This window comes from Barbatula barbatula, assembly GCF_947034865.1.
Source record: "Barbatula barbatula genome assembly, chromosome: 15".
NCBI lineage: Eukaryota > Metazoa > Chordata > Actinopteri > Cypriniformes > Nemacheilidae > Barbatula > Barbatula barbatula.
In genome coordinates, this window is record NC_136778.1 from 3,724,670 (window position 1) to 3,748,870 (window position 24,201).

The 24,201-nt window shown below is 38.5% G+C and overlaps 1 protein-coding gene across 2 annotated transcripts in view; it reads right to left on the reverse strand.

Annotated features, from left to right (window-relative positions):
• The window catches only part of fam184ab (family with sequence similarity 184 member Ab), a 71,834-nt gene that overhangs the window by 42,749 nt on the left and 4,884 nt on the right, over positions 1 to 24,201 (reverse strand). For both annotated transcript variants that reach the window (XM_079474370.1, XM_079474369.1), the window contains exons 2-5: positions 7,619 to 8,050; positions 6,910 to 7,332; positions 2,423 to 2,558; positions 406 to 587 (exon numbers count right to left, since the gene is read on the reverse strand). In XM_079474370.1, the coding sequence (XP_079330496.1) occupies positions 406 to 587; positions 2,423 to 2,558; positions 6,910 to 7,332; positions 7,619 to 8,050 (1,173 nt within the window). The remainder of the gene's footprint in view (positions 1 to 405; positions 588 to 2,422; positions 2,559 to 6,909; positions 7,333 to 7,618; positions 8,051 to 24,201) is intronic.

A 24,201-nucleotide genomic window follows, 5' to 3' on the forward strand; every position in this document is an offset into this window, starting at 1 on the left:
AGTGCCATCAAAAGAGCATCCTTCGGCGAAGACGGTGGGTCTTTTGAATTAAACATGCGGAGGGCTACATTTAGTTCTGATAATGGCCAGTGGAACAGCTAGTGTTTAACAAGAGGGACGGGCTTGTATATGCTTTAAGCACAAGCTAATGATGTCTCGAGAGGAACTCGTGTGAAATAAATATTCCTGCCGAAGAGTGATGCTTTGGCTATTAAGTTGAAGAATTCTGTAATCTGTTGTTGTTCTGCTAACACACCCCAGTCAAGACCACATGCTGCAAAATGTTCGGTAGTGTATATTCTGTGGTCTGTCATGCCTTTCGGCACAACACTTGTTTTGTTTTGTCTCCATTGGAAAGGAAAGCTCTGCACGCAGGTGCACAGTTCGGTAAAATTGCATCCCTACCTTCTCTAGGGAGACGATCTGCTGTCTCTGTCTGTCGTCCAGCGTCTGGCATTTATTTTGCAAAGACCCTCGTTCCTCCTCCAGACGTAAGACCTTGTCTTTCAGGCGGGACTTTTCGGATTCAAGATCGCGTATGACGGCCTCGTGGGTCATCTGTGTGGCCTGCAGGCTTCCAATCTGACCTGAACAACAGTCACAACAGACAAAAGATCTTGGTTTTTAAGATGTCAAGCATGATTTCCTTTATAATCGTTTAAAACAAGGTATGACATAATCAAAACTTTTACTAAGCTTAACACAATTTAGATCTCTGTATATTTTTGTATATAAAATAAGGCTTTAAAAATTCTCATCCCAAAACATTTTTGCTAAAACAAAAGCCAAGCCATGATGCATAAGCAAGTTTTTATTAATCATACATAATAAGACATTCATTAATTATATTTAAATAGAAAGGTATTATGAAAAAATGAAATGCAGAAAACTAGCTGTAACGGTAAGGAGAATTGAAAAAGTTGTATACACAGCATGACAAGAGAATAATACGTTTTAAACTAGAAAAATATAAAGTAAAACGTTGAAAGGTAGTGGCAGATGTGTTTCTTCACATAAAATAAATCATAATGTCAATATATTTAAGTCTTTTAAAAATGTTATGGAGGATGAGAACTTTAGTCTAAAATTCATTAAAAAAATGTTATACATGAATATTCTGTCAATCATTTTTTTATTGTTTTGTCGTCATGATCTAGTAGAACATCCAATTGTATTTTTCAGAGCGTTTGCATTCCGTTAATGAGAATTTCAGCAGAAAAAGTGATCGAATACATAAATGATTAATTCGGATGTCAAAATTATGTTTTGTCTAAGTTAGAGAACACAATTATCTTTATTACATTTTTAGTGTAAGCAAATTATATGTTTTTATAAACAAAACTGCCATGATGTTTCAGTGGTTTCGTGAGGATGATCCAAATAGTTACTGGTACTACTCTGATCAAGAGGAATTCCTGATTTTAAATCGCTAGACGTCAAACACAAACGTTGCACAATACCAATATAGTCTAATATCGCATATTACCTCTACATTCCCACTCCTCATCTGTAATCCATTACTGTAGTTTCTATTGTGGTTATTCACGCTTTTATTATTTCACCCAGATAAAAGAGAAAAAACTGTTTTTGAGCGCATTTCCACCATCGCGTCGAACCGTTCTAAGCACAGTCTGAAACGGTTACGGTTATGTTTCCACGTGTGCGATTACAAACTGTTCTCGGATCTGGACTTTCGTCCTGAATCGTGCAAATGAACGAGCGCAGAGCTGTTATAGCTCAGTCTCTTGTGTTAGCAAGGCATAATGTTTACATTCTCAAAATGTCCATTATCAGCCCTGCGGTGAAAAAAAAAAACATTTACGTACTGGCTACGGCACGGAGCGTACCATGGAACGGCACGGAGTGGAACGATTAAGCAACGAGAATGATTCGGCGCGATGGTGGAAAAGCGCTCTTTGGCATTTAGGTGTCACAGACCCAGCTGGGTTCTGCCTCCCTCAGGGAACATTCCAGTATCTGGGTGATGAGCACAGACACACATCTGCTGTTGCCGGGATACCAGGAGGAGATCTGTCACTCACAAACTTCTCTGTGAACACACGGATGGTTGCCGAAACTAGAACCAGCCTATTTACTGCGTATATCAACCTTTACCTAACAGCGTGGCGTGAGCTTAACAGGCGTTTTTTTACCTCTTTATTTCTAAATATCAACAGTCTTCACAGCCAATCAAAAAGAGTAACTTGGACATTCTGCATTAAAAAGAACAAAGGTTGTACGTGTTTCAAAAGACACTGAACATTAAAGAAAGCGGATAGTTCAGTACATGATGATCAAAGCGGTATATTTTCACATTTTAATCCATGTTGCTATGACGACAGTAACACTGCATGTCAATGCTGCACACGCAGGTTAAGAAATTCATGTTCAGAGGTTATGGAAAGGTTTGCAGATATCTCACTGGCTTTCAGGAGGATCTCAGTTGCCTGCTGTTGGACTCGGTCTCTGGACGCCTCCAGCTCACACTCGGCCTCTCTCTGCCGGATCTCCACGATCTCTGTGTTCTTGGTCACCTCCTCTAATTGTTTATGCTGCTCCTGCACACAAGAAGATACACATTTCTTGTTTAGTAAGAACATCTTACAGACTTCCAATTCATTCATACCAGGCTAATGTTGTTTTCTATTCTTTATCTCTTCCTTTAAAGGTGTCATGAATTAGGAAATCTATTTTATTTGTTAGACAAAAGCTCATCGTATTCAAACAAGAACTGGAGACGTCCTTGTTGCTGAAATGACAACTTTTATTGACACCAGGCCCAGCGAACCCAAGGTCCTGGAATGTACCTATCAATCGATAGGATGAACACCGCCTCCACAGAAGAATATCAATGACTACTTCTCTAAAAGGACTTCTTTCACCGTTATTTTTATTCAGAGCGACCAAGCAACAAACATATTGTGTGACCTCGTTGTGGAAAAAAACATTTGGTTCCTTCGGATTCTGATATTCGTATATTTTTTAAGACGTTCCAACTTACGTGTTTAAAACATTGAGCGTCTGTTCGCTTCATTTCACCGGGGATTTCATTGTAAGCAAGGCACATGTCGATGCTGGATTTGCTGACTGAGATTAAAAAACAAATGCCGTGCCGTCAATATTGAATCTGACCGGAATCTTATGCGAGTAAAAATACATGTACGACGCATCACTATTGCTTTTTTAGAGATTATATGCTCATTATATGTCCTGATTATGTGTAACCTACGTGTCTAACCAAGTTTACAGAAGGCTCCAACTAAGCACGTAGCTTGTCAAACAGACAAATGTACATCACAGTGCACACTGCTGTCTTTTGGAATCATAGCAGTGGTCTACCAAGTAAGTCTTCAATGTGACCCGCCCATAAAAAACGAGCGTTTCTTGAGCCGGCCTCAAACCAGGGTAGAACACAGTCTATTACTATTTTAATGTTTATAATAAATAAAATGACTATTACTAGTTCTTTGTTTATAAAATAATATAAAAGGCCAGTTCATGACATCTTTAAACTTAATCCTCACACAAACCTGTTTACTTAGATGACTTAGTGCATTTATAGGGCGTTTTGGATTTGTGTTTCTATATTTAAGAGCTTTCCTTTGTCTACCTTTCCCTCTCTTGGTCGCCTTTCCACTTCAGTCTCCTCTATTCTCAAATTCATCCTCATTAATTGTGCATGTACACATTACCTTTCTCTCTCTCTTTCACCTCTGTTCTCTATTTTCAGTGTTAGTTTATTTAAGAGCTTTTCACTGTTGCCAGCACGCATTCTCCCTCAATTCTTATGAGCTCTTAATGGGTACTATGCATGCGTGACTTCGGCGTTACACAAGAAGAACCCTATGCAGTTTCTGGTAATCTGATGATCTTAAATCGCGATCGATCTTGAAGAGCGTCCTCAATCCACTTTTCAACGGAATCGCGAGGATCATGAGCTTGACTGTTGTCTAAAACAAGAGGTGTGTTCAACATCATTCAGCACTGCACAGACCCATTGGCATATGATATGAACAGCTGAATTTTTTCTGTCAAATGGCCAAAATATATCACATGTCTGCCTCGACTGTTTCCATGTGTGACTTATTTGAAAACAAATCAGTATTAGTGGCATGGCACACGAGGAGTTTTTCAGCAGGGCTGTACAGTGCGACATATAGATTGGTCTGTGCGAAGAAAAACTGAACTAGTGACATGGGAAAACGACAACTAGACATGACCACGAACAAAGACAAAGACAGTTTATATTGTGTCCAGGTAAAGTGTGTCAGTTGGAGATGAAATCAAGGTGGCTGACGGGAGCAGTGCATGCTGGGGAATGAAGTCCTTGGGGTTGAAAGGCACTTCTATATACCACTGCTGTGTGCCGCAATGTACGGCATCTGTTAAATTGAACTATTTTCTCATTTATCCATTTCTCTTTGCTTTAGAGTATTTTCCAGCATGATTTGCATGGTGCTGAGTGAGGTGAGGACATTTTTATTGTTACAAACGACGAGTGTTATTAAGCAAGGTTATCATAGCTTAAAACTATTACAACATTTCTATTTTAAAGGGTGATTTTTAATATTTAAAAAAACTTAACAAAAATGTTGCCTCAACAATAAACTGAAATATGAGGCATTAAATTATTGGCTGAAAATAGATAAAAACTAAACAAAACCAAAAAATAGACAGTTTGTTAATCGGTCTGGCTAGTGGCTAATGATATAACCATTCATATTTTATTTAATTGATATAAAAAATAATTAACATTACATACATTAACATGTAGTCATTTGGCAGACACTTTTATCCAAAGCGACTTACATTGCATTATTTTACATAGGTATCTGCAATCCCTGGGATCAAACCCACAACCTTGCGATGTTAACGCAATGTTCTTACCACTGAGCTATAGGAAAATTAATATTTTATTGAATATGTTAAATCAATGTTATTAAATAAACAATTTGTTGAATTTTAATAATGCTTAAATTAATAATGCTTATACTTTTAACTTGTTATCAGAAATAATTACAGGGGCTCTCGTCTTTGCGGACGTATGTGTACAAGAAGTTATGCTCGCTTCACAAAAGCACACATGCGCAGTGACGTTTATTTATGTTATTGCTTTCAAACCAAGATTACGATTCCATTTTTTTACGACAAAAGCACATTACATGATTGCAAAATCTTAAACAAAACTATAAAAATAAACATACAAAAAATACATATAAAATGTTATAATTTAATTTATTTTATTATCTTATAAGTAAAAATATTAATACAATTAGCATAAAACTGAAAAATAGACAATCTGGTCATCTTCAAAAAGCCTAGTGCTCTGACAAACAAGGTTGTGTTCAGCACAGATTTTGTTAGTGTTTGCTTAGATACTTTGCATAATTCCTGAATCAAGCTCTAAAAGGATGCAGATAGCGTGTGCTAAGAATGCTATTAGTGGACACAATTCAATCCTAATGAATTCACAGTGTATTTCATTAAGATGTCAACACTCAGTGCTGCCGTAAAGAATGTAATGACCGAAGAGTCATAAATATGCACTAGGACATACAATATTCATGAAATAATGCACATCGAGGCTCATGGTTTAGTAAACAGCCGAATGCATTTCCCAATATGCATAGAAAATACATTACTTACAAGTGGAGGAAAAAAAACTAGGCAGCTATCATGGATTCATCTATCTGTCTGTCTGTCTAAGTGGCTTTTGATTGGACGGTGTATGAAATGCAACACTGTGTCTGCACACGGACCCAAGATTTGTAGTAAAACATATCAACGATTATTTGCCATCCCAAAATAAAATCTCCATGTGATGTGACACGGGCACTACAAACATCTCCCACCTGAGCGGGTCAACATTAGATCAGCGTGTTTAACAAAAACTGACTAGTTTAGGCCCCAGGGAAGCAGATCGGTATGAGCTGGAGTCTCAAAATGTCAGACTGGCTCAAGATCGATTCCATTAAAGATTTGCTCAGAGTGTGTGTGTTCAAGTCACAAGCCCAGCAAATTCCTATAAAACAAGCATTCATCTGTCATTAAAGAGAGAAGACGCAAGACACGCTATTCATTAAGCCATGATTTAGTCCTTTGAACTAGCAAATCATAAATCAAGCTTGTATCTTTATGATTATAATCATAAATAACACTCGGTAGCGTCCTACATTTTCTTTCTTTCATTCATAATTTTACGACTTCACAGAGCTCAGAATGTAAGCCACTGTATTAAAATTTTCGGATACACTTTACATTGAGGTAGCCGTTATGAAGCATTTAAAAATGTGTTCATTAATGATTAATAAGTCATTTACAAATGTATTATAAAGCAGTTATAACTGGGGATTCGAACGAAATATGCCAAATAGTGAGCAGGTATAAGAAAAACATCACAACACCCTACAGCCTATATTGAGAGCAACATCAAGATAATAAAGAATCTGCTTTGGAGTTAAATAAATGATGAATAAATACCTTTATTTAGCATTTATAACATGTGAGTTAGAAAAGGGCTCACTATTTTGCAGGTAGTTCAAGTATAAATGCTTCATAATGCAATTGTAATGACTTACTTATTATTAATGAACACATTTATTAATGCTTTATAAAGGGTACCTTAATGTAAAGCGTTTCCGAATTTTCTTTCTATGTGCCTTTTGATCCTCCCAGAGCTGAAAGGCCTGATGTCTTCAGGACAAATCCAAAATCATTTTTAATTTAAAAATGTTTCAACATATGTTACAAATGTGCTTTTTGCACTACATGTGAACTTTTTGAAGTCAAACCGAAAGGATATAAAACCTGTTTTACTTATGCGATGTGTCTTACGTTGTCGCCTGAGCGTTCTGTAAAACTAAATTTGTATGTGAAAATGCACATTACCCGCTGTCCAGGGGTATTTACCTTAATGTTATTGTCAGCTGTGATGAGCGAGGCCTGCAGTTTATGCGATTTCTCCCTGCTCTCTCTGGCCTCGTCCTGCACGCGCTGCAGCTCGCTGCGCAACTTTCCCAGCGTCTTTTGCAGCGCAGCTTCCTGCGCCTGAAACTCCTTCCTCAGCTCCACCTCCGTCTTCTTCCAGGCCAGCAGGTTCTCGGCGGTCATCTGCTGAGTGCGCTTCATGGCCTCCAGTTCGCGTTCGTAGAAAGCCTGGGCTTTATTGAGCTTGGCCTCGTATTCCTCCACTAGACGCTTCTTGTCCTGTTTCAGTTCCTCCACTCTCTCGTTCAGTGAGTCCACCTCGGCTTTATGAAGCTGTCCCAGCTTCTCCTGGTCTTTGCTGTAGTGGGCATTCTGGCTTTGGTGTGACCGAAGAAGTTCTTGGATCTGCAAAAGTCACAGTTATTTACACTATGTTTTTTCAATTAAGAACCTCATGAGATTGCTTGATGAGGGCAGTTTTTTTCAGTATGCCAGATGATTCATCAATATTTTTGGTGCTTTTATTGGAAGAGAAAGACTACACTTTTAAATGTAGAACCTGAGAGGAACAAGTTTATGTAGTTTGTAGTTTGTAGTACTGGTTTAGACCCCACAAAAAGATCATACAAGAGTCAGAAAACCTACAAATAAATAACTATTAAGATAATATTAAGGCTTAAGCTCCTCTCACCTCTTGTCGATGGGAAGAACGCAGCTCCTCCAGAGCCTGTCGTTTCTCTTGTTCGAACTGCGCTTGCAATTGTCCGAAAGAGCGTAGCTTCTCCTCGAAAGAGCGTCGCATTTCCTCCACCTCACGCGACATGGTGACTACTCGCTGCGTGTGCTGCGCCTCCGTACACAGCTGCATGTCCTCTATCCGCTGACGGTAAGTCTCAAACTCTGTCAGCGCCTGCCTCTTCATTCGCTCGTGAAGTTCCATGGACTCCTCCAGGGACTGAATGCGACGCTTCAGGTCCATCTCGTCGCTGATCTTGCTTTTGTACTGCATGATCTTCTCCCGCGTTTCCGACAGGATCTGCTGCACTTCCTCCTCGTGGGCCTCCTTCAAGGTCTGGATAGCCGCTTCGTGCTCGTCGTTCTTGGTGTTGAGGGCGTAGATCACCTAGAGGTCAGAGAAGATGGAGAATTGTGAGATCGATGTTGAAAAGTGGAAAAACGACGCTACGTCAAAGTGACTAATCTTATGAGGTACAGTATTAAAACTGAAGCTACGTCAATCTAGACACATCTTGGGAAAGGGACCCCTGTTTGCTCAGTGAGTATGACTTGCATCATTAATTAAAAGCCTGAAAAACTTAGTGCAAGACAAGCATTATGTCAAAAGTTAAGTAAACAGTATTTTGATGATCAAGGGCATTTGTGTGTAATGCATTATATATGTAAAGCCGCACCAGGGATGGACAAACATTAGCTAGCTTTGATGTTCAGGCTTTAAGATTTCCGTCCAGTACTAATATGGAAAACGACAAGCTTTTTATATAATAGAATTCCAGGAAATTATTTTCACATTACAGAATAGAAGGAAAATTCAGACAAGCTTTCTATTTTTATTATAATTTATATTTGAGCTCAACTGGTTGAGTTTACATTAGACAACGCAAGAGTTACATACAAATAGTAAAACAAATCTTAAAATCAATATTAATGCATTTCAGTGTTTATTTCAACAATGTTAAAGGTGTTCCTGTAACTTAACCGGATAAACATGACGCTAACTACATTAAGGTTATGGGTTTGACTTACAGGAAACACAGACTGATGAAATTAATTCCAAACTGCACTGTAAGTTACACTGCAAGCAAATTAAACAAAATTTTACCATGAATCTGTATTTAAAGAGATAGTACACCCAACTGTTTACTCTAACTGTGAGTGAATGCATACACATCAGGTCAAAAACTTGATCAAATAACAGCTTTTATTGTATTTTTCCAACACCAATATTTCAAGACACTTGAAATACATTGCATGAGTCATGTGAAGTTTCAGTTTTTGTGTCTTTTTTGAAGCTCGAGGATTCCCATTCACTCTAATTGTAAACGGGAAAACCTCAAAAATAAAAAGAAATCTGTAATTTAGTTCTAAAAGGTAAAGAAAGTTAGAGAGTTTGAACGACACAGGGGTATGAAAACAATGACAAAACTTTACCGCATTTTATCTTGCATTGTTTGGTCCCTGCTTATAGGTCTGTTTAATCGTTTTACCAGGTACAATATTATAGTTTGGATGTAGTTGTTTCAGTCAGCACTTTCCATGCTGTTAAAAACCACCAGTTCTAAAACTCTAATTATCTGACAAAATGTATTGCACGGACGTGTTTGCTAACCCACTGTTTTTGTTTAAGAAGCTTATCGCAAACAGTCAAATACGGGCAGAAAAACTTGAGACAAGCTTCGATTTTTCATTCCCTCGGTTTCCAAGGAGAGAACATGAAAGTCTCCAGCAATGGGTCTGAGATGGCCTTCATGGAAAAAAGCCCTAAAACTTTAGATCAGAAGTTGTATTATTTTACACCACATAAACAGCTCTCGTTGCTCTGGACCAAAACTATTCCCAAGGTTTATTATTGGGACACAAAGTGGCCTTCTTCCACTTCTTTTTCATAATTGTCTAGACATCTGATTAGGTGAGAGCCGGACCGGCCATCTGAGAACGACCCAATAGAGTTATCTCCATGACTGTGAAAAACTGTGACTCAGCTCTAAGACGCATGTGCTACTCTCATCACATACAGCCAAATCTCTTCCAGGATCGAGCACGAAGCACATTACCACACTACTCTCCAGTTCTCTTTCATCACTCTGTTCACAAGTCACGAAAACAATGATAAGAGCAACCGTGGAGAAGAAAAATGGCTAGACAAACACTAGACAGTGTTTGCTCTCTATCAGTCAATGTATGTCTATTCCCCGAGCCCAATCCGAGCGATGTGTAAAGGGGCATCGTAACTGTTGTGGAATCACCTTTAGTGCATGAAGAAGAAAATCTTTACAATCTGTTTGAAAAGCCCTCCATCTCTTGTATCCACCTTATCGGTACCAAAACTCCAATTGTGATCCTAACACAAGAGCTCCGGTTCTATTATTTTGCAAACTTTGGCTCATTCAAGAAGCCGCATTCAGACCCTCTGCATGAATCTGGAAGAACTCTTCATGGTACGACGTGTGAAGAATACCGCTAGCAATATACCCGTGCAGTATCTACAGAGGGAGGAAAACACACTCCTGCAAGGCTGGCAAAATGGAAGATGCTGTCGAAGAGCACATTAAAATTCAGGAGGCAGAGTGCCAGGCTTCATTTTATATCCAGGAAGTTAAACACTCACCCTGATGTGCACTGACTGATGGTGAGAAAAATACTTCAGGAACGGTCTACCCATTTCCATAGCAAGGGGAGTCCGATTTTGGCTGTGACGTAAAGGGGGCTGGTCATATTTCTCAGGATGTTTTTCAGTGCAATCTAGTACAATACTAAATGACACATGCTGTAAATAAATGCCACAGTCATGTTTGTGTCCAAACAAACTCCTTGTCTAGGCAATACTGTGAGGCTAGGTTTTTTGACAGCAGGACAGAAAAATGCTGACAGAAACGTTGTGTATGATACCTTGTTTTGACCAAAATATGAGGCCCCATCACATACAATTTGTGGATAACACAATCCCAGAATGCACTGCAGTGAGAAAAAAGAAGTATGCACTGTAAAAACATCTGTCTTCTGAAACTCAAAAATGTCAAGTTGCATTTGCGTTTCCACATGTGATAAATTTATATTACAGTAAAGAGAAAGGCTGGAACAGTTTGAGGCCATTTACCAGCTAATCCATGATGAAACATTGACAGCCAAACAAAAATGTACAAAGTACTTGTGTACATGTTAAAAGGATAGGCTCTTTCACGTTGAAGGTATACTTTACCCAAAAATTTAAATTCCGTCATCATTTTTTCACTTTCATGTCATTCAAAACCTGTACATGACATGTGGTTTTGTGGAAACAAAAGTAGTCAATGGGGGGAAGTTTTATTAGCTTACCATCGTTCTTCAAACTTTTTGTCTTCTGAGGAAGAAAGTCATACATGTTAGAAAATACATGATGAAAGAATTTCAATTTTTGGGTAAAGAATACATTCAACGTGAAAGAGGCTTTACTGGGGTACAGAAAAGTAATGACAGAACACAGTTTTAATCAAATTGAAATGATTATTCAGAAGAATCATTAAAGAAACCACACTTACGAAAATAAGTCAAGGGGTTTACCATGAGAACTACTGTATGTATAGTAAAACCACAACAATCCAACACATACTACGGTCTTACCACAATAACCATAGTTTAACCATGGTGTTTTTAGTAAAGCTGGTCATAGAAATGGTCATTCATCTGCCAATGAATCTACGCTTTCATTATAATTAAACCGAAGGACCTATTTCTGTCTTATAATTGATAGCAACCCCGGCCGAAAAAACTATAGAAATCCAATAGAAACCACCACATAAATTTCAATGGTTTCCATTACAATACCATTACGATTTATCTTTTTCCATTGAAACCATTACAAAGTTCTTTTTTGTAGTGTTTTGGGCAGTATTTAAATAAGACATCTCACAAATAATAATACATCACAAACCAGTAGATACCATTAAAGTTTTCATTAAAACCTATACAATTTCCATTATAACCATTAAATCCACAACATTTTCTATTGTTCTATTGTTTTGGGAACAAAACTATATAGTTTTTTCATCAGGAACCACACTGGCCCAATTTTTGCCCTAAATGTGTCCATTTGCAGTCAATGAGATTTCTGCCCGCTAGGAACCACAACACTGGGAATCACGCGACTTGAATCACGTCGTACGGTTCAAGAGTCATTACAACTGTTCTACCATCAGTCAATAAGACCAAGACCGTGATAATAATAATTACAGCCATTTGCTGAGAGAACACCATATTGTTCTGCGTGTAAAGAACGTCTGTGAATTGGTCCAGATCACTTCAGAGCGACAGAGGGGCTTATTGTTAGCGTCAATCAGTCTGTTTCACAAGCTGCGCCTCTATAGAAGATAAAAACAGCGCTATGCTCTCCTCACCGTTATCAGGAGTGAGGATACTTTGGCTTACTACATAGGAATCACCTAAAAAAAGCAGACATTTTACAGAATGGATGGCCGTACCCGTTCACTTCTATTGTATAGACACAAAACCCATGCAAATTAATGGATACCACCGATGTTTGGTCCCCAACCGTCTTCAAAATATCTTCTTTTGTGTTCTGCAGAAGTCCTACAGGTTGGATGACAGAATTTTCATGTTTGGGTGAACTATCCCTTTATCAGTCTCATAATAAATATTATGTATTGACACAGTTTCTTATTCTCTACCATATTAAATTTGTTTCATATTATGTATAAAGGAGAAACGAGAAGCATCAGCCATGAAGCTATCGATAAAGGCGCCTGCTAAATGACTAAATGTAATGAAAATGAAGCTATGATGATCTTAAGCATGCCATTATGACGTCCCCCAGCCATTATGATGTCACACGTTGATAAATAAATGTAAAAAAACTGAAGTGCCTGTAATAAATCACTCAACAAACTCTGTGAATGAATGCAAGATATAGTAAAGGCACTTTGTCAACGCTGTAATGACAGAATGAGAAACGTAGCAGATGTTGTATATGAATGGGAGACCCGAAGTGTTAATGATGAACTACTGTTAGTGATGAACTACTGCAATGTAGTGTAGTGATGCTCTCATCATCATTTTAATATTTCATCATTTGTGCATCAAACATGCACACTTTATAAAATATCCTGAAACTTTCATTGAATTTATATCCATTAAGAGAATCTTCACGTTTGGTCATTTGAAAATCTTTCTAGTCAAATGAAATGAATATTCTGTCACACGGATACAATAACTACGTACGAATAGCTATTACTGATGCAGTAAGTACAACAACAAGCAAACACTGTACATGTGCAATGCAATCAATGACACGTGATTTATACAACAATACCCACGGAGCAACATGGCATTTCTGGAGGTTGCAGAAAGTGAGAAAATGAGAAACTTGAAAACAGCAGATGGCAAAAATGTCAGCCAGACATCATCAGGGTAGTGCAGGAGGGATCTCTTTGATTTTGGACATCTACTTTAGGTTCACTGAAAGCCAAGGATATCTTTGTGCATAAACAGATGTTTGGCAGATTTTCAATATCTCTGCCTGGATGGGGTTGGGGTACATTTATTTCAGTGCACTGAAAATGAAATTTCACACACTTTGAGAAGTAGGCCAAAAAAAGACAATTCTTTCATCATTAACTCACCCTCATGTCAATAAAATCCTGTATATATGACTCTCTTGTCTCCGCGGAACACTAAAGAAGAATCTTTGGTATCCAAACAACACTGGACCCCATTGACTTCTATTGTATTAACACAAAACCTCCAAGACAAGAGTCAAAGACAGGACCGAGTATATATCGTTCAACTAATGCAATGTATTTGAATTACACTGCAATGAACTTAAAAAATATGGATTTGCTATTTTTGTACATCCAAAAACTACATCAGTATTTTGATATTTTTCGTTAATGTTACAAGCTCAACACATGCTATCGCAATATTATAATCCTTGTGCATTTTCGCTGTACATAATGAGGTTATTCTTTTATTGTTAACAATACCCAATCTCTCAATATTGTTACTGCACAGAAAGTTCTGGCTGTATCGTGCGTATTAAACACACACAGTGTTCGAACGGAGGATTTCGAATAATCTCCGGATGTGCCAATATTGTGGAGTGTGGCTCTCAAGCACAAGTGTTTGTTTTATCTGACATTTCCTTTCGCGGCTCCTTTCTACAGTTTTAAAGTACATAGCCAAATAAAACTTCTGTATCTCCCAGCCCGTCTAAACTTTTATAGTCTAGTTTATAGCCAAAGTCAGAACTGGCGAATCTAATGAAGTGCAACAAACTTTTCCCAAAGTTGCTTTCTTTAGCACACACGTGACACACATTTGAAGTTCATATTAAATGTATATGAACAAACACCTTTTAGAACACAGAGCCAATAATCTCCCATTAAAATAAGAAAATAGGTAGGTCACTTCCTTAGTTGCAAAGATGATCTGCAGTCTTTCTGCAAAACAACTAAGTTGGGCCATGCTCCTTGGGAGGACAAAAGAAGACTGCGCTAAAAAGAAACAGCTTCATAATAACCCACAAAGACCACCGGGGAGTTGAATACCTCTCCAGTGTCCAAGCCGTGGATACCTCCTGTGGAGAAATGAGCCATCATCTTGCTCGGTTTACTCATAACCTCCTTACGCATCTCATACACTTCTTCAACAGGAATCAAAACCAAGGACACCACCGGGTATTACGCAATACCCGGTCCAGTCGACACCAAACCTCTAGAGAAAGAAGATTACAGAACTAATTAGTCTCAGTTCGAAAAAGTACCAACTGGTTTATGAAGAAGAGAACAAAAGAGTCAACACGCTGTAAGAAAAAGTGCTTCTGAAAGTTACTTTGAGGAGGCGAGTGCCAAATGAGGGCGAAGCTTGAGAGAAGCTTGGACTGGCAGTGAGGTCAGGACTTTGATGGGCAGTAAAAATGAATAATAAGAAGGCAATGAGAATGTTTTGGAAAGGAACTTAAACCTACAGACATTTTTAAGCTTCAGTGAACAAAAAAACACATCTACATCTCAAAGAAAATGGCTTTAGTGAAGTGGCACAGGCGTACCTTTACAGTGACGTGTCAGAATCATGTGGTAATGACCAATGAGCCTTAAAGGAATAGTTCACCTAAAAATGTTGTCATCTTTTGCTCACCCTCCAGTTGTTACAAATCTGTATACATTTCTTTATTTTGCTGAACCCACATGAAGATATTTTAATGAAAATTTGTATCCAAGCTGCTTTGGGTCACCCTTGACTTACATAGTAGGACAAAAGACATCTAACAAATATGTGTAAAACAGGTTAAAATCTTGTTTTCCTCGCCCTTAAAGTAATAAACACGCACGCACAACTCCTGTCTGTGGTTGTCATAAATTAATGCATGGAAGGGTTAATATTTCTGGAAAATCAGCCAAGTCTGTAGGTTCCTCTTCCTACTACTACTACAAGTCCCTTGTTTCACTTTATATGGAGCATTACTCCAAGCTCAACAGATCTACAGCACATGATCCACAGAGATGTCCACCTGTACCAGTCTGAAGGTTTGACAGTCTGGACGTAATTTGAATTCTCCGGTGGCTTTAACCATCCTGCCAATCCGCTTTGGGAGCAAGCTTGGGGCGATACAAGTGAACGTCTGTAAATTCTCATGGTTCCTGGTTCAAACCTATCAACAGTTGGCGGTTTGTGAAGCTACAAGACAGCGTGTCAGAGAAAATGTTCGGAAGCCCTGAGGTACCCCGGGGAACGGCTCACAACACAACGCGCTGTGCCGAAATCAGGCTGAACTATATGACACGACTCATCTTATTGGTTGGAAAAATCTGTTATGAGTGTGTTGTTCTGTAGCTCAACCAATGCATGTGCACACAGAGATTTTAATGTTATATTTATTCACCCTGATATCGTTCAAAACCTGTATATGTCTCTTTCTTCTGTGCAACATAGATAGGTGTGTGTAGAAGTCAGTGAGGGTCAATGTTGTTTGCTTTCCAACATTATTCAAAATATAATCTTTTGTGTTCTGAGGAGGAAAGAAAGGCATGCAAGCTTGATAGTGAGCAAAAGATGCACGATTTTTAATTCTAAGTTGCTTTGGATAAAAGTGCCTGCATGAACATAAATATAGACGTATTGACCTGTTTTCATGATTGTGTTCGCCTTTTCCCTGCCAGCGAAGCAAAATCAGTTCTTCCAAGTGCTCAAAGAGATCAGGAAAGCCACATTTAGTACCACGCTCACGTCAGGCTCGCTGGAGAATATAGCAGGTAACAGAATGGTGGCCAAATTGTAGTCTATACTAAACAATGTGGTGTTCTGGAGGTTCTTGGGTGCCTTGGGTTTTATTCCAGTATGGTGGACTAAACCCCGCTACTGAGGATTCCTCTTGCCTGGTGCCAACAGGCTGTATGATGCCATCTGTCCACCTGCACATTCCTGGCAGGAACCCCAGCAAAAAGTAATGAAACAGAACAAGGTTGCTTTTTTCCATTCGACTGACCCAAAAATGCTGTCATACCTTAACTCCTGCAGGTAATGTTATCAAATTGCGGATTGAACGTTGTGTGTGCATGATGAGTTTTTGGGGAACTTCACACTTAACTTCTCCACTGCTTCTGAATTATTTATCGCGAGATCAATTAAGCACTTATCCATCTCGAAGACAAATAACAGGACACTTTTAGCTCTCCCGAGGAGAAAAACTTTGTATCCGGAAATGTTTGCGGAAAGACCACCTGACAAACCGTGCGGAAAATGAAGACACATATTTGCTCTGGGGCCTTCCAGGGCTCAGAACAATCTCAAATGCAGGAGGTATGAAGGCCAGGTCCCAAAACAGAGCAACGGGTGCATCGACGGTCCCGAGCATCTGTTTGCCATGGCTCTTTCTCTTAACTCCCTAGACTCACAATGACTGAACCTCATTGCAGAGTACTGCAAACACGGACTAAAAAAAGACACAGAATTACAATTAAGAAAGTGAACTAGCTGGAAAAAATAGCACAACCTTTTTAGCAACCTTGGCAATTGTGCTTTACACACAGAACACGGTGTTATGGCTTCAATCGTATTAAGAGTATTGGATTTTAGTCTGAAAAGAATTCAAATGTACACAGACGATTCTGAGCCACGAAGTATTTATAACTTTATATACTAACCAAATTAAGGATGAAAATGATGGGTGGGTTTGTGACTTGCAATGTCTCTACAGAAAGGCAGAAAATGTGGATCTCAAAAGTACAAATTAATTCTGCATGTTACAGTATATAAGAAATGTTTCAACAGCAATTCCAAACAACACCTCATTATTCAGAGACATGAGATAATCACATCACATTTTTCACCTAGTGCAAAATAAGTGATTCTCAATAGAAGTTGCCAGTAGTAACTATAGCAACAAATGACTGCTCAAGTATTTTCTGTTATGCTGAATCCAGAATGAAACAATAATAAAATATATTTACTTGCAAAAATAGATAACATTTATTGTAAAACATGGTTTTTAATATGTTATTATCTTTTAATTGTGTTAGCTGTATTTATTTAAGTAGTTATTACTTAATTCCAAACAACCCAACTGCAGTTTGATTGATATTAATTCATTTTTTTACATTTTTAAATCATAGTCAAAAATCTGTTTTATGTTGAATTAGATATCATTTTTACATTTCTTTGTTTTCATGTTAATTGTAGTTAAAAAAATTGCAATTATGTTGTGTTTTTGCCATTTTCTTTACTGTATATCACTATTTTCATTTTTTATTTTAGTTTCTCTTTAGCTTTGGATTCGTTTAGTTTCATTTCCAGTTAATAATTTTACTGCCTCAACTTCAAGGTTAACAAAAGAGTGTCTGGGATCATACTGGTCAACATGCGGGTACCAAAATGCAGGAGTCCTATGGCATCCATCTCCTTGCGTACACAATTGCGTTCCAGGGAGAAATAAAACAGGAATTTCACAGAAATACCAGCGGAAGATGGGTATGAAAAACGGGAGATTATGAGGAAAAAAGGAGTTTTGTCAATAAAAAATTGACCCTTGCAAAGTACAATAAATACAAGACAGAAAGTTCAAACAAAGTTCCTTATACTCCAACGAAAAATCTGATTATCCAATCTTACTAAAGAGATCAACCATATATACTTATTAAAAACTTTGCCTATAATAATTTTTTAAAGCAGTTCATACCCTGCAGTTACAAATCCAAGTTCAACTCTCAAGTCAACACAATGAAGAGATTCCTAAATCAGAAACCTCATAACATATCAAGTGTCCCGTTCCCCTTCCCGGTGTGAATAATCGCTCAGCGCTGACAGCAAACCCACTCAAAACAAAACTTCAACCATTCGCAATGAGTCAACCCCTTCAGGAATCATCGAACGACTCCGTCACATGTAGAAGCCGTGTGACCACGCTTGGTCACCATGGCAACTACATGATCATATAGTCTTTGAAAAAGAATCAGGACGGCGGGCTAAAAGCAGGGATGGTTTGCCTTCCTTATAGAGGGTGCAATTGAGACAACAGTTCTAAAGAAAGAGTCAAGAGCGTCTAGGCTCGCTGCTGGGGATGCTTTGACTGAACTAAGATCAGAGACGGCAATCTTCTTCTGGTGGTTTGCTCAGACCTGTTATTTGTGAAGCACACAGCTAATGATCAGCCTCACAGAGACATGGTTCGTCTTTGATGTGAAGCTCTTTGTTCGGGGTTAAACCTATTTTCCTCTGTGTATCCTGCTTTGAAAGACTCTGCTCGGATGGACAAAGATGTGACTAGGTATAACATTTTAAGAGCAAAATGTACCGTGGGAGAAAAATGTTGTTTAAATATCCAAATGGCAGTGCACTTTATTACATTACCACATGCACACTGAACTAAACTTTTTGTTAACTTTGAAAACAACACCTCATTATGTTTGGCCTTACACCTCTGAAGACATGGTTATGTAAATTATAATGCATTTCTGTTGATAGACCGATAGAAATTTAGATTGCAGTAAAACAATAAAAAATGCAGTCAATTGAGCAAAGTATTGAGTCATAATATAATATAGAAATACATACATAGATACATAGATGGCGGCTCAGTGGTTAGAGCATATGGGGATAGCAGTCACTTAGGATAAAAGCGTCTGCAAAATGCGTAAATGTACACAAGCATTTGCATTAATGCTTTAACAAAAATATAAGCTTCACATAGTAATGCAGTGCTATAATGTCATTATTGCATTAAACTAATTACAAAGAATTCAACAAAATCTACGGAGAATAAAACTTGTTTTCAACCTGTAACGTTGCTTTAATATTCATAACCTTTAATTACAGTACCTTTGTACATCTGTTGAACTCCAGGTGTTCCCTACAATAACAAATTTGGCAGGTTTGTTATGTCACCGATTCATCACAAAGCAAGGTGGAGTTGGTTGATGCACGGGGGTGTCAACAAAAGCATAGATGATAAATGACCCCTGGTGACTGCTTGCCACATTTTTTTCTAGATAAAATCATGCTTCAGGCACATACAACAGAATTTGGTGTAAGAATCACTGGAGAACAGACAAAAGATACGTTTATATCTGTCTACGCTCTAAAACAGGACACACACATCACTTCCAAACGAGTGATGCAAAATGAACGAACAAAGAGAAATAATGCTTTGAGATTTATGTGGGCTACAGCGGAGTTCTCAGTATTTCCTCACATCACCAATCTCTTGCTGCGGGCTCTGACGGAGGAAAGCATTATTCAGCATTACATCAAGAGGATCCGGCAACAAATGCCAAACCTGAAGGTGGAATGCCTACCGTAGTTGCTAAATCTGGAAAGCACGAAGAACCAACTGAGATGAAAACTGGAGCTAGAAAAAGTGCCAAGATGCGATTAAGCAGAATGTAGGAGGGAAAACGTGGTTTGAGATCTGGGCTAGTAACTCATGGTTTGTAGGATTCAAACGTACACTCTTCAAGTCATTGAGCTTCGAACCAAAACAATTTAACAATGTGATGAGGACAACAATCTCATGTTTCTTAGTTTTTTCTTGTTGTCTACTCAAAAAATACCAAACATTTAAAGTGGCATATTCGATATTGGATATATATTCAATTGGTATATTTGATATTCAAGTAATAGATACAGTGATACAAAGTATCCAGAACAAAAAGTGATAAAACCCTGAAGGCATTGTTGGTTGTTTTGTATAAAAGAATAAATTTACAAAATGACAAACAAACCGAGAAGCAAATTATCATGAGATATTAAGTCGTTTTTTTTTAGAAATCAAACACAATTTAATGAGGTTTATGCAAAAAATAATAGAAAAATATGGGTGTTTTGCCTTTGAAAAGGTTTATTGAACTGTTTTTCATTTTTAAAGATAACTTCACAAAATGTCTAGTAACTGTCAAAAGTTTGGAAACGCTTGACAAAAACGCTTTTTAAAAATCTTAAATGTCTGAAATTATTTTTGTAGACAAAAATATAATTAATCAAATTAGAAAACACAAATTGTATTTCATTTGATAAAAAATAAATAAAATGGATGAGCAAACAATGAAGAAAAACATGACAATGAGAGCCCCAATTAAAACACGTCCCTAAGTACGACCTCAAGAGAACGATTATGCAAATTACTTTGAAGATGCTAAAATGTAACGTAGTTTGGATTTATTTTAGATGCTTTTAGTCACAACATAATTCCCACAGTTACAACTATCTGACTTCATAGTTTTGATGAGTTTACTATGTGACAAATATTGAAAAAATGGACTGTTGCAAACAATTGCTTCAAGCTAATGTTTTCTATTCTTGGTTTAGTGTTGTTCAGATATTTGACAGACAAGAAAATGCGAAGGTGTGTCTTAATCAACCCTTCAGTTGATATACAGTACAGATATTAAAGACACACTCCCTCTAGATTAACCCCTGGGTTAAGTGCCTTGCTCAAAGGCACAACGGTAGTAACCCGTGGGTTGAATCACTCCCTGGGGATGTGAACCAACAACCTTTCAATTACCACCATTCTTAAGTAACCAACCTTCCAGGGAAGGAAATCCACATCCAAAGAAAAGAAAAAAAACACATTTTGCTTCCTTTGTGTAATCCTGTAGACCAAAGCCAAAAAAGTACCCAAAAAACAACAGTTGATTTGGGTGTCAACTGCAATTGTAATCTGGAGGGTCCTTTAAAGTAGCTGGCTAGAAAGGCGCAAAATTCATTAGAGAACAAAGAACCAATTGCCAACACCGTTGGGACGCACACACGGACAGAAAAACAGGGTGTTTTTGTTTTCAATCTGCCCACAGCGCCACAATCCCACGACCTCATATTTATTTACAGAAACAATGGATCTTCATCAGAACCGAGTCTTTCAGACCTCAAAAGCGTTTCCTGCAGCCCTTTTCCGGTCACACGCATTACCTTCTGCTTTAAAACACCCGAGGAAAGCAAAATATCTTAATAGTCCAGGTGGAAGGAATAAACTGCAAAAATTTGACAAAGCCGTGCAAAATGATCCACTGCAGGCCACTGTGCCACAGACTGTCATCTAAATGTGAATGAATATAATTAACAGACGTTGCTTTCCAAAGTCCCAAGATATTAACGACACCATAATGAATACGCCAATGTCCTCGTTCATTACTTGCTCGAATTGTCCTGACACAAGTGATGTTATACGACTACATCGAAGGGATTCATTTGAGATTAAATCAACAATGGCGGTGCTTTTAAAAATAATAAAAAACGCACACTAAGCTACTCTTACCTCAAATGAAAGGGATGTCCCGCAGAGTATGACTGCTGGACGCTCCTTCCGATCACATTTTACATCTTTCAGAAATCACATTCTTTCAGATATATTTTGAATATATTAAAGCTTATAACACTTGCTAATAATAAACTTTCATGACGACTGGCTGATCGTATAGTCACAGATTTGTCAACGGTCTTGAGCATTATTGGTGAGCCCTGTGTTTAGCGGGCACCTTAAAGAGTTCATGCGGGCTACCAGGTGCCCACAGGCACCCCGTTGGAGACCCCTGATCTATAGAATGTGTGGGTAGAGAATGCATATATTCAGGACAAACTGTCAAAATATCATCTTCTGTGTTCCACAAACAAAGAGTTAAATACAGGTTTTGAACAACACGACCGACAAATAAAACAACTTTAACTCTTAGAATTTGGTGGCTCACGTGGCTTTCAAGCCCGATTTTTACCCTATGCTGTAACCTGACGCGCACCTCTCCAAAAATGTAACAAAGCGTCAACTCAACGCGGACCGCAAGCGCTCTGATTGGTCTTTTGAACACCTCCCTCAGGCTTCCTCAAACGCATGTCTGAATGAATTATCGAAGTAAATTATTTGTTCTTCTGTATTTAACATCTCAAGCTGCAACAAAGGTGACCGTTTACTTGCTGCTAATGCTTCTCAAAGGAGCCGACTCTTCTTCGGCTCTTGTCTTTGGTTAACAAGCAACAAGTGCGTGAGCACTGACGCCTAGTGGTCATTGCCTGTCGACGCGGACAATGACGCAGAAGTGTAAATGCAAACCGAAACGTATCCTACAGTCCGACGCACAAGTCAAAATTGGGCTTTAGTTTCCAAGTAATGCGTACTAAGAAATCTACAACAGCAGACCATTGGGTATTTCTCGCAAATTGTGTTTTGCGTACTGAGGTTTCAGATACACGGCACACAACTCCGATTTTGCATCATGTTGCTACTTGGAACATTAGCAAACAAAATGTACTGAGGACCGATGGACCAAACCAGCCAAGGAGAACCCCAAGGCAATGAAGGTACGAGGATACCTAGAACAGGTACAAAGAAGAACACTCATTAGATTTAACTGAAGACAATGCTGGAAAACAGTTACTTAACAGACTTCAACTTGACTTTAGGCTAAAAATAGTTTCACCCGAGCTACAGGCTATCAGTTAAAAATGTGTGGAGGACGTGAATGAGCTTCTTATCATTGATCGCGCGTTTACCTTGAGGACTCAGGCAATTTACTAACACGATAGCAAGGAAAGTTGATTGCCTGCTCGAAGCCGAATATAGCGAATTGAAAGTAATCATCACAGAGGCGGAATGAAATAACTTTGAGAAAAGCCGAGCCTGGGTTTCCCATGATCCTTTGCACCTGTACACACTGGTCCGGTATGACCTTTGCACACAGTGAGAACCCAAAACACAAGCACAACGGACCTTTGGCTAATGTGGGTAATATAACATTTTAGCAGTAACATAGAAGGAACTTTTTATCAACTTTACCTACGTTTAAAAACATTATAAAATGATACAAACTCACACTGAATTCTTACATTGTAAGTGAAATATTTGCGCACAGATGCAAAATCCACAGGATAAAGGTACGCCATCCGGCCACCATTGGCATACTATTTTCAACATACTATGATTTGGGACGCACTCACTTCAATCTTGCTTAGAACTATACAAAAAGGAATGCGAGAGTGGATTCTAGTCGTAAGGTGTTGCAGACAACAAATATTAGCACCTTTTGATGTGACAGTCTGAATCATCATGAAGTCAAACTGAAAAATCTCTTTCAATGCCAAAGCGTGCTACAAGCAAAAGTGAAGGGCAGTCACCGCATAAAACACAGAAAAATCAGTCCGACAGCTCTGATGAATGATGAGACGCCTGCCGTTCCCCGGGCCCCGTCGATCAGTCGAGGTCTGAATGAGGCGAATCAACCTTCACATCACACACTATTCCTCCCACGACAAACCTCTGCACAAACGAGAAGCAATTTCTTTATTTCCATGTATAAAGAACAAGAAACTAATTTGTGCCGCCAGCAGACGACGGATGAAAATATTCTTTTATCTCCAGTCTTCCCAACCCACTCCAGGCTCCTTGACCGCCCCTATATCCCGGTCGGATGATGACAGAAGAGGCTGCGCACAGGAGACAACAGGAACCCAGCGGCACAGGGCTTTAGGGAGTTTAACCATCCTTTGCTGTCGACACTGACCTGCTACAATAATTCACACGCAGCTTCTTCGTCCCCTGGGCTTTTCCAGCCAAGGAAAAACCCCAGTTTGTCTGTTGCACTGACAGAAACATAGATTTTTTAAAAGCCCTGACGGTGCCAACACGAATGCCTTTTCTCTTCGTAACACAAGTGAGAGGGGGTTTTGGTGCCTGTCTGAGTTCGCCTGAGACTTGAAAATGTTCACAAGAAAATAAAAATCATATTGTTATTTATGTACCTTTATGTTGTATCCGTATTATTTTTTGTGTTCAGAAAAGGAGACTGAGGAATCGTAGATAAAAAAGAAGCAGAAAACATAAACCAAAAGCCACATTTTTTCCACAAACGTATAACTAATCAAACAACTGAAGATAGTTGTATAGTTGATAGTTGTGGATGGACAGAAAAGGGCAAAGCAAAAAGAAAAGCAAGATTTCCTTCAATTTGTTTCTTCCCCACAGTGACGGGAGTGTTTATTTAAATATTAAACAGAATCTTGAGCATTTTAGATCCCCCGAATGGGTACAAATGACCACGCGGCTTAAAGGGAGCCGAAGAGAAA